Here is a 12742-nt window from a genome sequence, read left to right on the forward strand (position 1 = left end):
TAAGAGTGAGATGTGTGTGAGAATAAGAGATAAGAGTGAGATGTGTGTGAGAATAAGAGTGAGATGTGTGTGAGATTAAGAGATAAGAGTGAGATGTTTGTGAGAATAAGAGTGAGATGTGTGTGAAAATAAGAGATAAGAGTGAGATGTTTGTGAGAATAAGAGTGAGATGTGTGTGAGAATAAGAGTGAGATGTGTGTGAGAATAAGAGTGAGATGTGTGTGAGATTAAGAGATAAGAGTGAGATGTTTGTGAGAATAAGAGTGAGATGTGTGTGAGAATAAGAGATAAGAGTGAGATGTGTGTGAGAATAAGAGATAAGAGTGAGATGTGTGTGAGAATAAGAGTGAGATGTGTGTGAGATTAAGAGATAAGAGTGAGATGTGTGTGATTTACTGAAGGCAGCAGACACAGGTCTGAACATTCTGCTGTAAACTGTTCTCCTCTTCACCTCATGAGTCTAAAACACACACACACACACACACACACACACACACACACACACACACAGATGATACATTGATGAGGAGTTGTGGTTATACTCCTGTAACATTACATGTGTATGTGTGTGTGTGTGTGTGTGTGTGTGTGTGTGTGTGTGTGCGTGTGTGTGTGTACCTGTGTTTGGGGGAGTGTCAGGTTTTCTGTGTGTGTTTCTCTCTTATCTAGAACGTCTCTTTCCTGTGAGGTCTGATGTGTCAGTGGAGGCTTCTCTCCACAGCTCAAATGCCCAGCCTGACACACACACACACACACACACACAAACGTTTACACTAAATTCATCCAGTGAGTGTGATGTGTGTGTTGTGTAAATCTCACCAGTGTGTGTTGAGAGCAAGAGAGAGACTGTAAGATTTCTTCAGTGATGTTATCAGAGAGACACGACGCCATGTTGAACTTCACCTCACTGAAACACTCACAAACACACACAGATGTTATGAGTTGTGTTGAGGGTTTGTGTTAGAGTGTGTGGTATGGTCTGGTGGTGGTGATGTCACCTGATCTTGTTGATGATGTCGATGGCTGACTGCTCCAGCAGTGTGGATGTGATGAAGTCTTGCGGTACACTCATCCTCTCTTTACTGATGCTCAAAACATCATCACGCAAACCTGACTTCTGCATGACATGCGGACACACACTCTCTGCTGTGTCCAACATTGACACAAACAAACTCTAAATACACACACAGAAAGAGAAACATTGAATCTGTATAGAGTTTTGTAAGTGTCATAATTTTACTGTGTGTGTGTGTTTGTGTACCTGCAGTTGTTGTTGTATGAGAGCACTGATCTCTGCTGCTACTGCACAAAGTTTCTCTTGCACCTGCTGAACACACACACCTGCTGAAGAGTCCATAACACACCCACCGGACCGCAGGTGATACACACTCCACAACAGCTAAAAAAAACACACACACACACACACACACACACACACACACAGACACACAGAAATAACAACATCAGGCATCCTGTGTCATCATGTCAACATCCTGTACACAGTGTGTGTGTGTGCGTGTGTGTCTCACTGTTCTGGAGCTCTTGGCATCTCTCAGGAGTTTCTCTGCTGTCTTCATGTCCTGTTGAACTCTGTCACTCTTACTGAAGCAAAGAGAGTTTAACTGATCCTGAACCTGCACACACAACTGACCAATCGACTACACACACACACACACACACACACAGGGTTAAGATATCGTGGTCTGATAGCCACATGACTCCACAAACACAAACACACACACAGACACACACACACACACCTGTTGTGTTGTACTGGTGACGATGCCCTGCTGTAGTCTGAACGCTTGTTCCTGCAGATATCTCCTGCTCTCATGATTCCTCAACAGATACTGCTCCATCTACACACACACACACACACCAGTCATTTCCATGTTACTGTTATGAAATAAAAATCTTTTTAGTGTAGAAATAAAAGTAGGGTGTTTGTTGTGTTTCTGTGAGTGTTTGTTTTGTGTTTGTTGAGTGTGTGTGTGAGTGTTTGTTGTGTGTCTGTGAGTGTTTGTTGTGTTTCTGTGAGTGTTTGTTGTGTGTTTGTTGAGTGTCTGTGAGTGTGTTTGTGAGTGTTTGTTGTGTGTCTGTGAGTGTGTGTGTGAGTGTTTGTTGTGTGTCTGTGAGTGTTTGTTGTGTTTCTGTGAGTGTTTGTTGTGTGTTTGTTGAGTGTCTGTGAGTGTGTTTGTGAGTGTTTGTTGTGTGTCTGCGAGTGTTTGTTGTGCGTCTGCGAGTGTTTGTTGTGTGTCTGTGAGTGTTTGTTGTGTGTCTGTGAGTGTTTGTTGTGTTTCTGTGAGTGTTTGTTGTGTGTTTGTTGAGTGTCTGTGAGTGTGTTTGTGAGTGTTTGTTGTGTGTCTGTGAGTGTGTGTGTGAGTGTTTGTTGTGTGTCTGTGAGTGTTTGTTGTGTTTCTGTGAGTGTTTGTTGTGTGTTTGTTGAGTGTCTGTGAGTGTGTTTGTGAGTGTTTGTTGTGTGTCTGCGAGTGTTTGTTGTGCGTCTGCGAGTGTTTGTTGTGTGTTTGTTGAGTGTCTGTGAGTGTGTTTGTGAGTGTTTGTTGTGTGTCTGCGAGTGTTTGTTGTGCGTCTGCGAGTGTTTGTTGTGTGTCTGTGAGTGTTTGTTGTGTGTCTGTGAGTGTTTGTTGTGTGTCTGCGAGTGTTTGTTGTGTGTCTGCGAGTGTTTGTTGCGTGTCTGTGAGTGTGTTTGCCTTCAGCAGGGCATCTTCTGTTTTCTCTGGGCTGTTCTTCAGAGCTTGAGCTGCATCTATGATGGGAATCGGCATGAATCTGATGGTATAATTTCTGTAGAGGACAGAGAACAACTAATTACACAAATACACATACACACACACACACAAAGGACAAGCAGTTTGTGTATGTGAACACACTTCTCTAGAGCAGCGGCAACATCCTGCAAACCCTGAGCACTGACACCGTTTCTGTCCCACACCACGGTCCTGAAACACACACACACACAGTTAAAAATTGTTTGATGACTTAACAAGTTGTGTGTGTGTGTTGTGTGTGTGTTGTGTAGCACCTGAGTTTGGTGTTGATCTGAAGAGCTTTGGCCAGCATCTTTGCCCCAATGTCACCCATAATGTTCCCACTGATGTCCAGATGAATCAGACTGCTCCCACACACAGCGTTCAACACCACAGACAGATCCGCCTTCAGACGCGAGTCCGCCAGAGAGAGAGACAACAGCGGCTACACACACACACAAACACACACACTACATGAACACGTCTGAAAACCTGAAGACACTGAAATCAAACAGAATCTAGAGAAACTCACAGATTCTTCCTCTTGAATCATATGAATCAGAGACACGAGAACCTGCCCGAGATTCCTGCAGACACACACACAAACAACACACACACACAACACACAGCTCATGTGAGGGTTTGTTAAACTGTGAATTGAATCTCCGACTTCATTTAAATGAATGAATGAACATGTGATCAGAAATCCAAACACACATGATGTCCATCATGAATGAAGTGAAGACTGTGTTGTGTAGCAGAGTTTGTGTGTTATGAAACACTGACTGGAGATCAGTGCTGCTGAATCCTTCTCACTTGGTTCTGATGTTGCTGAAGTTTCTGCCGATGGATAAGTGTTTAATGGAGCGATTTTTACCAATCCAAACCAGGAGTGTGGACAGATCCGAGTCCAGACCTGACGCACAGAACCACAATCATAACACAACTGGATTGTCATCATTTTATCAGGTGTGGCATCATCACAACTCAGTTTACCGTTGTCTGATATATCCAGACTGCTGATGTTCGGGATGTCAGCGATACAACCCTCCAGAATCTGAGAACCAGCTGAACGCAACTAAACAACACAACAAACACACACACTTGACAATCACATCCTCAAATGCTCAACCACAGGGATGAGAGTATGATGAGATACCTCACAACTGCTGATGTCCAGAGAAACATCTCGCAGGTGACGATTACTCGCTAGACCCAAGAGCACAGCTCTAGACAACACAACACAACACACAAACAACAGTTCAACAACACAAACAAACATCACTCAGACCTCTGTGTGTGTGTGTGTGTGTGTGTGAGTCTGACTTGAGGGCTTCTGTGGGTAGTTTAGTTGCAGACAGACAGACGGTGTGAAGAGACAGAGCGCTGCTGAAGAACTGCTTCAGAGATGATGAACACTCCTTCACCTTCCTACAGCATAACACAACACAACATCACATCTCACACAACACAAACACTGCTCAAACTCAATCTGTGTGTGCGGTGTGCATGAGTGTGTGTGTGTGGTGCGTGTGTGTGTGTGTGGTGTGCGTGTGTGAGAGTGTGTGTGAGTGTGTGCGAGTGTGTGTGAGGTGTGCGTGTTTGTGTGTGTGTGTGTTGTGCGTGTGTGAGTGTGTGTGTGAGTGTTGTGCGTGTGTGAGTGAGTGTTGTGTGTGTGTGTCATACTTGTAACTGAAGGAACTTTTTGACATGTTGAGAACTGACAGGTGTTTGAGAGAACCACGCAACAGTGATGAACACACCTGAAGAAACACACTCACACACACACAACAAGTTTAGTTTGTAACATTATCAGATGCGTGATGTTGTGTTTATGTTTGTGTGTGAATACCAGTTCAAGAGAACACTCGCTGTGTGACATATCAAGTGTGTGAAGATTGTTGGGTTGACTCAGGAAGTTCCACAGATTCTACAAACACACAAAACAACAACAATAAACACAACTCACATCTTTAAAAGCAACACATTCTACATCAAGTGAGACATTCACAACAGATGTGTGTACCTGCTGTGATCTGTTTAAAAGAGATCAACACTCTCTACACAAGTGTGTGTGTGTGTGTGTACCTACATAAATATCTTCTCCTTTAAGTGTGTTTCCAGACAGGTTCAGTTGTGTGAGTGTGTTTGGAGAAAAACACTGAGCCAGACTATTCACACCTGACACAACAAATACACAAACAAACATTACAGAATGACATCTGTGATTGTGTGTACTGGTGTATTATGTGTGTGTTCACCTTTAGCTGACAGTGAATTCTTAGAAAGGTCGAGTTGTTTGAGTCCTGCTGTGAGTTTAGACAGCGCAGAGCTCAGAACAACAACACCTGTCAATCAAAACAAACACACAATCAACACTTGAACTACTAACATATACAGTCAATTCTGTGAGTCACAAACTTGTATAAAAACATCATTGTGTGTGTGTGTGTTTTGTACCTTTGTCTTCAAGGCAATTGTTGGCAAAGCTGACTGTGTGTAAAGCAGAGTTTGGATTCTTGCTTAAAGCACCGGCAAACCTCACAGCAAAGTCACTACAAACGCACACACACACAAAAACACACAACCAAACACACACACACAGTCAGCTGTAGTAAAACAGTAAGGACATCAGCAATAATTTTATGTGTGTACGTGCATACATGTGTGTGTGTGTTTGTACGTGCATGTGTGTGTGTGTCTGTGTGTGTGTGTAAGTGTGTGTGTGTGTGTGTGTGTACGTGCATGTGCATGTGCGTGTGTACCTTTTGAGTCCTGTGTTGTCCAGTGTCAGCTCCTCTAGTTTTGTGGATCGAGACACAACCTTTAATATCTGCTCACACAGATCAGCTGTCTGCACACACACACACACACACACACAGATAAGTGAGTGTATAATGAGAGTGTGTAGCACATGTGTGTAGAGTTGACAGACGGTCACCAGTTTGAGGTCTTTAATGGAGAGTTTGATGAACCACTGACTGAACTCTAGAGCAGCAACAATCGCCACCAGATCCCTGAACACAAACAACATCACACAACCTCACTGACACACAACAACACACCACATTCACTTCATCCAGTGTGTGTGTGTGTGTGTGTGTATGAGACCTGTTGTCCAGATGCATGAAGTCCTGCAGACAGAGCTCTCGTGAGTCCTGAGACAGATAGATGGTGTCCACGTCCTTCACAACACACACACAACACAAGAGTGAGAAACACACAAAGACATGAGCGACACATCTGTGAGCTCTACTCACCCACTGCACCTCATCTCTGTACGGAACACACAACTGATCACACACACACCAGTAGATACGAGAGAAACCACCTGCACAACACACAGACACACAATATGAGACCAGACATGCCTGAGATGTGAGGTATGTGTGCGTGTGAGATGTGTGTGTGAGATGTGTGTGTGAGATGTGAGGTGTGTGTGCGTGTGAGATGTGTGTGAGAGATGTGTGTGTGAGATGTGAGTTGTGTGTGTGAGATGTGTGTGTGAGATGTGAGGTGTGTCTGCGTGTGAGATGTGTGTGTGAGATGTGTGTGTGAGATGTGAGTTGTGTGTGTGAGATGTGTGTGTGAGATGTGTGTGTGAGATGTGAGGTGTGTGTGTGAGATGTGTGTGTGAGGTGTGTGTGAGATGTGAGGTGTGTGTGTGTGTGAGATGTGAGGTGTGTGTGCGTGTGAGATGTGTGTGAGAGATGTGTGTGTGAGATGTGAGTTGTGTGTGTGAGATGTGTGTGTGAGATGTGAGGTGTGTCTGCGTGTGAGATGTGTGTGTGAGATGTGTGTGTGAGATGTGAGGTGTGTGTGTGAGATGTGTGTGTGAGGTGTGTGTGAGATGTGAGGTGTGTGTGTGTGTGAGATGTGTGTGTGAGATGTGAGGTGTGTGTGTGAGATGTGAGGTGTGTGTGTGAGATGTGTGTGTGTGTGAGATGTGAGGTGTGTGTGTGTGTGAGATGTGAGGTGTGTGTGTGAGATGTGAGGTGTGTGTGTGTGTGTGTGAGATGTGAGATGTGTGTGTGAGATGTGAGGTGTGTGTGTGTGTGAGATGTGAGGTGTGTGTGTGTGTGAGATGTGTGTGTGAGATGTGAGGTGTGTGTGTGAGATGTGAGGTGTGTGTGTGAGATGTGAGGTGTGTGTGTGTGTGAGATGTGAGGTGTGTGTGTGTGTGTGAGATGTGAGGTGTGTGTGTGAGATGTGAGGTGTGTGTGTGAGATGTGAGGTGTGTGTGTGTGTGTGTGAGATGTGAGGTGTGTGTGTGTGTGAGATGTGAGGTGTGTGTGTGAGATGTGAGGTGTGTGTGTGAGATGTCAGGTGTGTGTGTGTGTGAGATGTGAGATGTGTGTGTGAGATGTGAGGTGTGTGTGTGAGATGTGAGGTGTGTGTGTGTGAGATGTGAGGTGTGTGTGTAAGATGTGAGGTGTGTGTGTGAGATGTGAGGTGTGTGTGTGTGAGATGTGAGGTGTGTGTGTAAGATGTGAGGTGTGTGTGTGTGAGATGTGAGGTGTGTGTGTAAGATGTGAGGTGTGTGTGTGTGAGATGTGAGGTGTGTGTGTAAGATGTGAGGTGTGTGTGTGAGATGTGAGGTGTGTGTGTGTGTGAGATGTGAGGTGTGTGTGTGAGATGTGAGGTGTGTGTGTGAGATGTGTGTGTGTGTGTGAGATGTGAGGTGTGTGTGTGAGATGTGTGTGTGTGTGTGAGATGTGTGGTGTGTGTGTGAGATGTGAGGTGTGTGTGTAAGATGTGAGGTGTGTGTGTGAGATGTGAGGTGTGTGTGTGAGATGTGAGGTGTGTGTGTAAGATGTGAGGTGTGTGTGTGAGATGTGAGGTGTGTGTGTGTGTGTGAGATGTGAGGTGTGTGTGTGTGTGAGATGTGAGGTGTGTGTGTGAGATGTGAGGTGTGTGTGTAAGATGTGAGGTGTGTGTGTGTGAGATGTGAGGTGTGTGTGTAAGATGTGAGGTGTGTGTGTGAGATGTGAGGTGTGTGTGTGTGTGTGTGAGATGTGAGGTGTGTGTGTGTGTGAGATGTGAGGTGTGTGTGTGAGATGTGTGTGTGTGTGTGAGATGTGAGGTGTGTGTGTGAGATGTGTGTGTGTGTGTGAGATGTGAGGTGTGTGTGTGAGATGTGAGGTGTGTGTGTGAGATGTGAGGTGTGTGTGTGTGTGTGAGATGTGAGGTGTGTGTGTGTGTGAGATGTGAGGTGTGTGTGTGAGGTGTGTGTGTGTGTGAGATGTGTGTGTGTGTGAGATGTGAGGTGTGTGTGTGAGATGTGTGTGTGTGTGAGATGTGTGTGTGTGTGAGATGTGAGATGTGTGTGTGTGTGAGATGTGTGTGTGTGTGAGATGTGAGGTGTGAGATGTGAGATGTGAGGTGTGAGATGTGAGGTGTGTGTGTGAGATGTGTGTGTGTGTGAGATGTGTGTGTGTGTGAGATGTGAGATGTGTGTGTGTGTGAGATGTGTGTGTGTGTGAGATGTGAGGTGTGTGTGTGAGATGTGAGGTGTGTGTGTGAGATGTGAGGTGTGTGTGTAAGATGTGAGGTGTGTGTGTGAGATGTGAGGTGTGTGTGTGTGTGAGATGTGAGGTGTGTGTGTGTGTGAGATGTGAGGTGTGTGTGTGTGAGATGTGAGGTGTGTGTGTGAGATGTGAGGTATGTGTGTGTGAGACATGATGTGTGTGTGAGATGTGAGGTGTGTGTGTGTGTATGTGAGGTGTGCGTGTGTGTGTGTGTGTATGTGTGTGTGAGATGTGAGGTGTGTGTGTGTATGTGAGGTGTGTGTGTGTGTGTGTGTGTGTGTATGTGTGTGTGAGATGTGAGGTGTGTGTGTGAGATGTGAGGTGTGTGTGTGTGAGATGTGTGTGTGTGTGAGATGTGAGGTGTGTGTGTGAGATGTGAGATGTGTGTGTGAGATGTGAGGTGTGTGTGTGAGATGTGAGGTGTGAGATGTGAGGTGTGTGTGTGAGATGTGAGGTGTGTGTGTGAGATGTGAGGTCTGTGTGTGAGATGTGAGGTGTGTGTGTGTGAGATGTGTGTGTGTGTGAGATGTGAGGTGTGTGTGTGAGATGTGAGGTGTGTGTGTGAGATGTGAGGTGTGTGTGTGAGATGTGAGGTGTGTGTGTGAGATGTGAGATGTGTGTGTATGTGAGATGTGAGGTGTGTGTGTGTGTATGTGAGGTGTGTGTGTGAGATGTGAGGTGTGTGTGTGAGATGTGAGATGTGTGTGTGAGATGTGAGGTGTGTGTGTGAGATGTGAGGTGTGTGTGTGAGATGTGAGGTGTGTGTGTGAGATGTGAGGTGTGTGTGTGAGATGTGAGGTGTGTGTGTGTGTGAGATGTGAGGTGTGTGTGTGTGTGAGATGTGAGGTGTGTGTGTGAGATGTGAGGTGTGTGTGTGTGTATGTGAGGTGTGCGTGTGTGTGTGTGTGTGTGTATGTGTGTGTGAGATGTGAGGTGTGTGTGTGTATGTGAGGTGTGTGTGTGTGTGTGTATGTGTGTGTGAGATGTGAGGTGTGTGAGATGTGAGATGTGTGTGTATGTGAGATGTGAGGTGTGTGTGTGTGTGAGATGTGAGGTGTTTGTGTGTGTGTGTGTGTGTGTGTATGTGTGTGTGAGATGTGAGGTGTCTGTTCGAGATGTGAGGTGTGTGTGTGAGATGTGAGATGTGTGTGTATGTGAGATGTGAGGTATGTGTGTGTGAGACATGAGGTGTGTGTGTGAGATGTGAGGTGTGTGTGTGAGACATGATGTGAGGTGTGAGATGTGTGTGTGAGATGTGAGGTGTGTGTGTGAGATGTGAGGTGTGTGTGTGTGTATGTGAGGTGTGCGTGTGTGTGTGTGTGTGTGTGTGTATGTGTGTGTGAGATGTGAGGTGTGTGTGTGTATGTGAGGTGTGTGTGTGTGTGTGTGTGTATGTGTGTGTGAGATGTGAGGTGTGTGAGATGTGAGATGTGTGTGTATGTGAGATGTGAGGTGTGTGTGTGTGTATGTGAGGTGTGCGTGTGTGTGTGTGTGTATGTGTGTGTGAGATGTGAGGTGTGTGTGTGTATGTGAGGTGTGTGTGTGTGTGTGTGTGTGTGAGATGTGAGGTGTGTGTGTGAGATGTGAGGTGTGTGTGTGAGATGTGAGGTGTGTGTGTGAGATGTGAGATGTGTGTGTATGTGAGATGTGAGATGTGAGGTGTGTGTGTGTATGTGAGGTGTGTGTGTGTGTGTGTGTGTGTGTGTGTGTGAGATGTGAGGTGTGTGTGTGTGAGATGTGAGGTGTGTGTGTGTGAGATGTGTGTGTGTGTGAGATGTGAGGTGTGTGTGTGAGATGTGAGATGTGTGTGTGAGATGTGAGGTGTGTGTGTGAGATGTGAGGTGTGTGTGTGAGATGTGAGGTGTGTGTGTGAGATGTGAGGTGTGTGTGTGAGATGTGAGGTGTGTGTGTAGATGTGAGGTGTGTGTGTGGAGATGTGAGGTGTGTGTGTGTGAGATGTGAGTGTGTGTGTGTGTGAGATGTGAGGTGTGTGTGTGAGATGTGAGGTGTGTGTGTGAGATGTGAGGTATGTGTGTGTGAGACATGATGTGTGTGTGAGATGTGAGGTGTGTGTGTGTGTATGTGAGGTGTGCGTGTGTGTGTGTGTGTTTGTGTGTGTGAGATGTGAGGTGTGTGTGTGTATGTGAGGTGTGTGTGTGTGTGTGTGTGTGTGTATGTGTGTGTGAGATGTGAGGTGTGTGAGATGTGAGATGTGTGTGTATGTGAGATGTGAGGTGTGTGTGTGTGAGATGTGAGGTGTTTGTGTGTGTGTGTGTGTGTGTGTATGTGTGTGTGAGATGTGAGGTGTCTGTTCGTGATGTGAGGTGTGTGTGTGAGATGTGAGATGTGTGTGTATGTGAGATGTGAGGTATGTGGTGTGTGAGACATGAGGTGTGTGTGTGTGAGATGTGAGGTGTTGTTGGTGTGTGTGTGAGATGTGAGGTGTGTGTGGTGTGTGTATGTGTGTGTGAGATGTGAGGTGTGTGTTCGAGATGTGAGGTGTGTGTTGTGGAGATGTGAGATGTGTGTATGTGAGATGTGAGGTATGTGTGTGTGAGACATGAGGTGTGGTGTGTGTGAGATGTGAGGTGTGTGTGTGAGATGTGAGGTGTGTGTGTGAGATGTGAGGTGTGTGTGTGAGATGTGTGTGTGTGAGATGTGAGGTGTGTGTGTGAGATGTGAGGTGTGTGTGTGTGTGAGATGTGAGGTGTGTGTGAGATGTGAGGTGTGTGTGTGTGTGAGATGTGAGGTGTGTTCGAGATGTGAGGTGTGTATGTGAGATGGAGGTATGTGTGTGTGAGATGTGAGGTATGTGTGTGTGAGACATGAGGTGTGTGTGTGTTGTATGTGAGGTCGTGTGTGTGTGTGTGGGTGAGTTGTGAGGTGTGTGTTCGAGATGTGAGGTGTGTGTCGTGAGATGTGAGAGTGGGTGTATGTGAGATGTGAGGTATGTGTGTGTGAGACATGAGGTGTGTGTGGTGATGTGAGAATGTGTGTGTGTGTGTGTGATGTTGTGTTCGAGATTTGTGAGGATATGTGTGTGTGAGATGTGAGGGGTGTGTGTGAGATGTGAGGTGTGTGTGTGAGATGTGAGGGTGTGTGTGTGAGATGTGAGGTGTGTGTGTGAGATGTGAGGTGTGTTGTGAGATGTGAGGTGTGTGTGTGTCGTGTGAGATGTGAGTGTGTGTGTGTGTGAGATGTGAGGTGTGTGTGTGAGATGTGAGATGTGTGTGTAGATGTGAAGGTGTGTGTGTGAGATGTGAGGTCGTGTGTGTGAGATGTGAGGGTGTGTGTGATGTGAGATGTGTGTGTGAGATGTGAGGTGTGTGTGAGATGTGAGGTGTGTGTGTGAGATGTGAGGGTGTGTGTGAGATGTGAGGTGTGTGTGTGAGATGTGAGGTGTGTGTGTGAGATGTGAGGTGTGTGTGAGATGTGAGGTCTGTGTGTGAGATGTGAGGTGTGTGTGTGAGATGTGAGTGTGTGTGTGTGATGTGTGTGTGTGTGAGATGTGAGGTGTGTGTGTGAGATGTGAGGTGTGTGTGTGAGATGTGAGGTGTGTGTGTGAGATGTGAGGTGTGTGTGTAAGATGTGAGGTGTGTGTTCGAGATGTGAGGTGTGTGTGTGTGTGAGATGTGTGTGTGTGTGTGTGTGTGTGTGTGAGATGTGAGGTGTGTGTGTGTGTGTGAGATGTGAGGTGTGTGTGGGTGTGTGTGTGAGGTGTGTGTGAGATGTGAGGGTGTGTGGTGAGATGTGAGGTGTGTGTGTGAGATGTGAGGTGTGTGTGTGGAGATGGTGAGGTGTGTGTGTGAGATGTGAGTGTGTGTGTGAGATGTGAGGTGTGTTGTGTGTGAGATGTGAGGTGTGTGTGTGAGATGTGAGGTGTGTGTGTGAGATGTGAGGTGTGTGTGTGAGATGTGAGGTGTGTGTGTGAGATGTGAGGTGTGTGTGTGAGATGTGAGGTGTGTGTGTAAGATGTGAGGTGTGTGTGTGAGATGTGAGGTGTGTGTGTGTGTGAGATGTGAGGTGTGTGTGTGTGTGAGATGTGAGGTGTGTGTGTGAGATGTGAGGTGTGTGTGAGATGTGAGGTGTGTGTGTGTGAGATGTGTGTGTGTGTGAGATGTGAGGTGTGTGTGTGAGATGTGAGGTGTGTGTGTGAGATGTGAGGTGTGTGTGTGAGATGTGAGGTGTGTGTGTAAGATGTGAGGTGTGTGTTCGAGATGTGAGGTGTGTGTGTGTGTGAGATGTGTGTGTGTGTGTGTGTGTGTGTGTGAGATGTGAGGTGTGTGTGTGTGTGTGAGATGTGAGGTGTGTGTGTGTGTGTGTGTGTGAGGTGTGTGTGAGATGTGAGGTGTGTGTGTGAGATGTGAGGTGTGTGTGTGAGATGTGAGGTGTGTGTGTGAGATGTGAGGTGTGTTGTGTGTGAGATGTGAGGTGTGTGTGTGAGAT

General features: G+C 46.3%; 1 protein-coding gene across 3 annotated transcripts in view; it reads right to left on the reverse strand.

Annotated features, from left to right (window-relative positions):
• LOC130415926 (F-actin-uncapping protein LRRC16A) overlaps positions 1–12742 on the reverse strand; it is a 35093-nt gene that overhangs the window by 3989 nt on the left and 18362 nt on the right. For all 3 annotated transcript variants that reach the window (XM_056741944.1, XM_056741943.1, XM_056741941.1), the window contains exons 8-31: positions 6029–6099; positions 5880–5953; positions 5710–5785; positions 5534–5622; positions 5229–5323; positions 5030–5116; positions 4861–4949; positions 4621–4698; positions 4455–4531; positions 4095–4199; positions 3928–3997; positions 3765–3846; positions 3585–3684; positions 3301–3355; positions 3044–3213; positions 2892–2960; positions 2712–2805; positions 1761–1859; positions 1530–1658; positions 1262–1399; positions 999–1174; positions 820–907; positions 619–735; positions 397–460 (exon numbers count right to left, since the gene is read on the reverse strand). In XM_056741944.1, the coding sequence (XP_056597922.1) occupies positions 397–460; positions 619–735; positions 820–907; positions 999–1174; positions 1262–1399; positions 1530–1658; positions 1761–1859; positions 2712–2805; positions 2892–2960; positions 3044–3213; positions 3301–3355; positions 3585–3684; positions 3765–3846; positions 3928–3997; positions 4095–4199; positions 4455–4531; positions 4621–4698; positions 4861–4949; positions 5030–5116; positions 5229–5323; positions 5534–5622; positions 5710–5785; positions 5880–5953; positions 6029–6099 (2292 nt within the window). The remainder of the gene's footprint in view (positions 1–396; positions 461–618; positions 736–819; positions 908–998; positions 1175–1261; positions 1400–1529; positions 1659–1760; positions 1860–2711; positions 2806–2891; positions 2961–3043; positions 3214–3300; positions 3356–3584; positions 3685–3764; positions 3847–3927; positions 3998–4094; positions 4200–4454; positions 4532–4620; positions 4699–4860; positions 4950–5029; positions 5117–5228; positions 5324–5533; positions 5623–5709; positions 5786–5879; positions 5954–6028; positions 6100–12742) is intronic.

The sequence above is a fragment of the Triplophysa dalaica genome, chromosome 25 (genome assembly GCF_015846415.1).
Source record: "Triplophysa dalaica isolate WHDGS20190420 chromosome 25, ASM1584641v1, whole genome shotgun sequence".
In the NCBI taxonomy this organism is placed as follows: domain Eukaryota; kingdom Metazoa; phylum Chordata; class Actinopteri; order Cypriniformes; family Nemacheilidae; genus Triplophysa; species Triplophysa dalaica.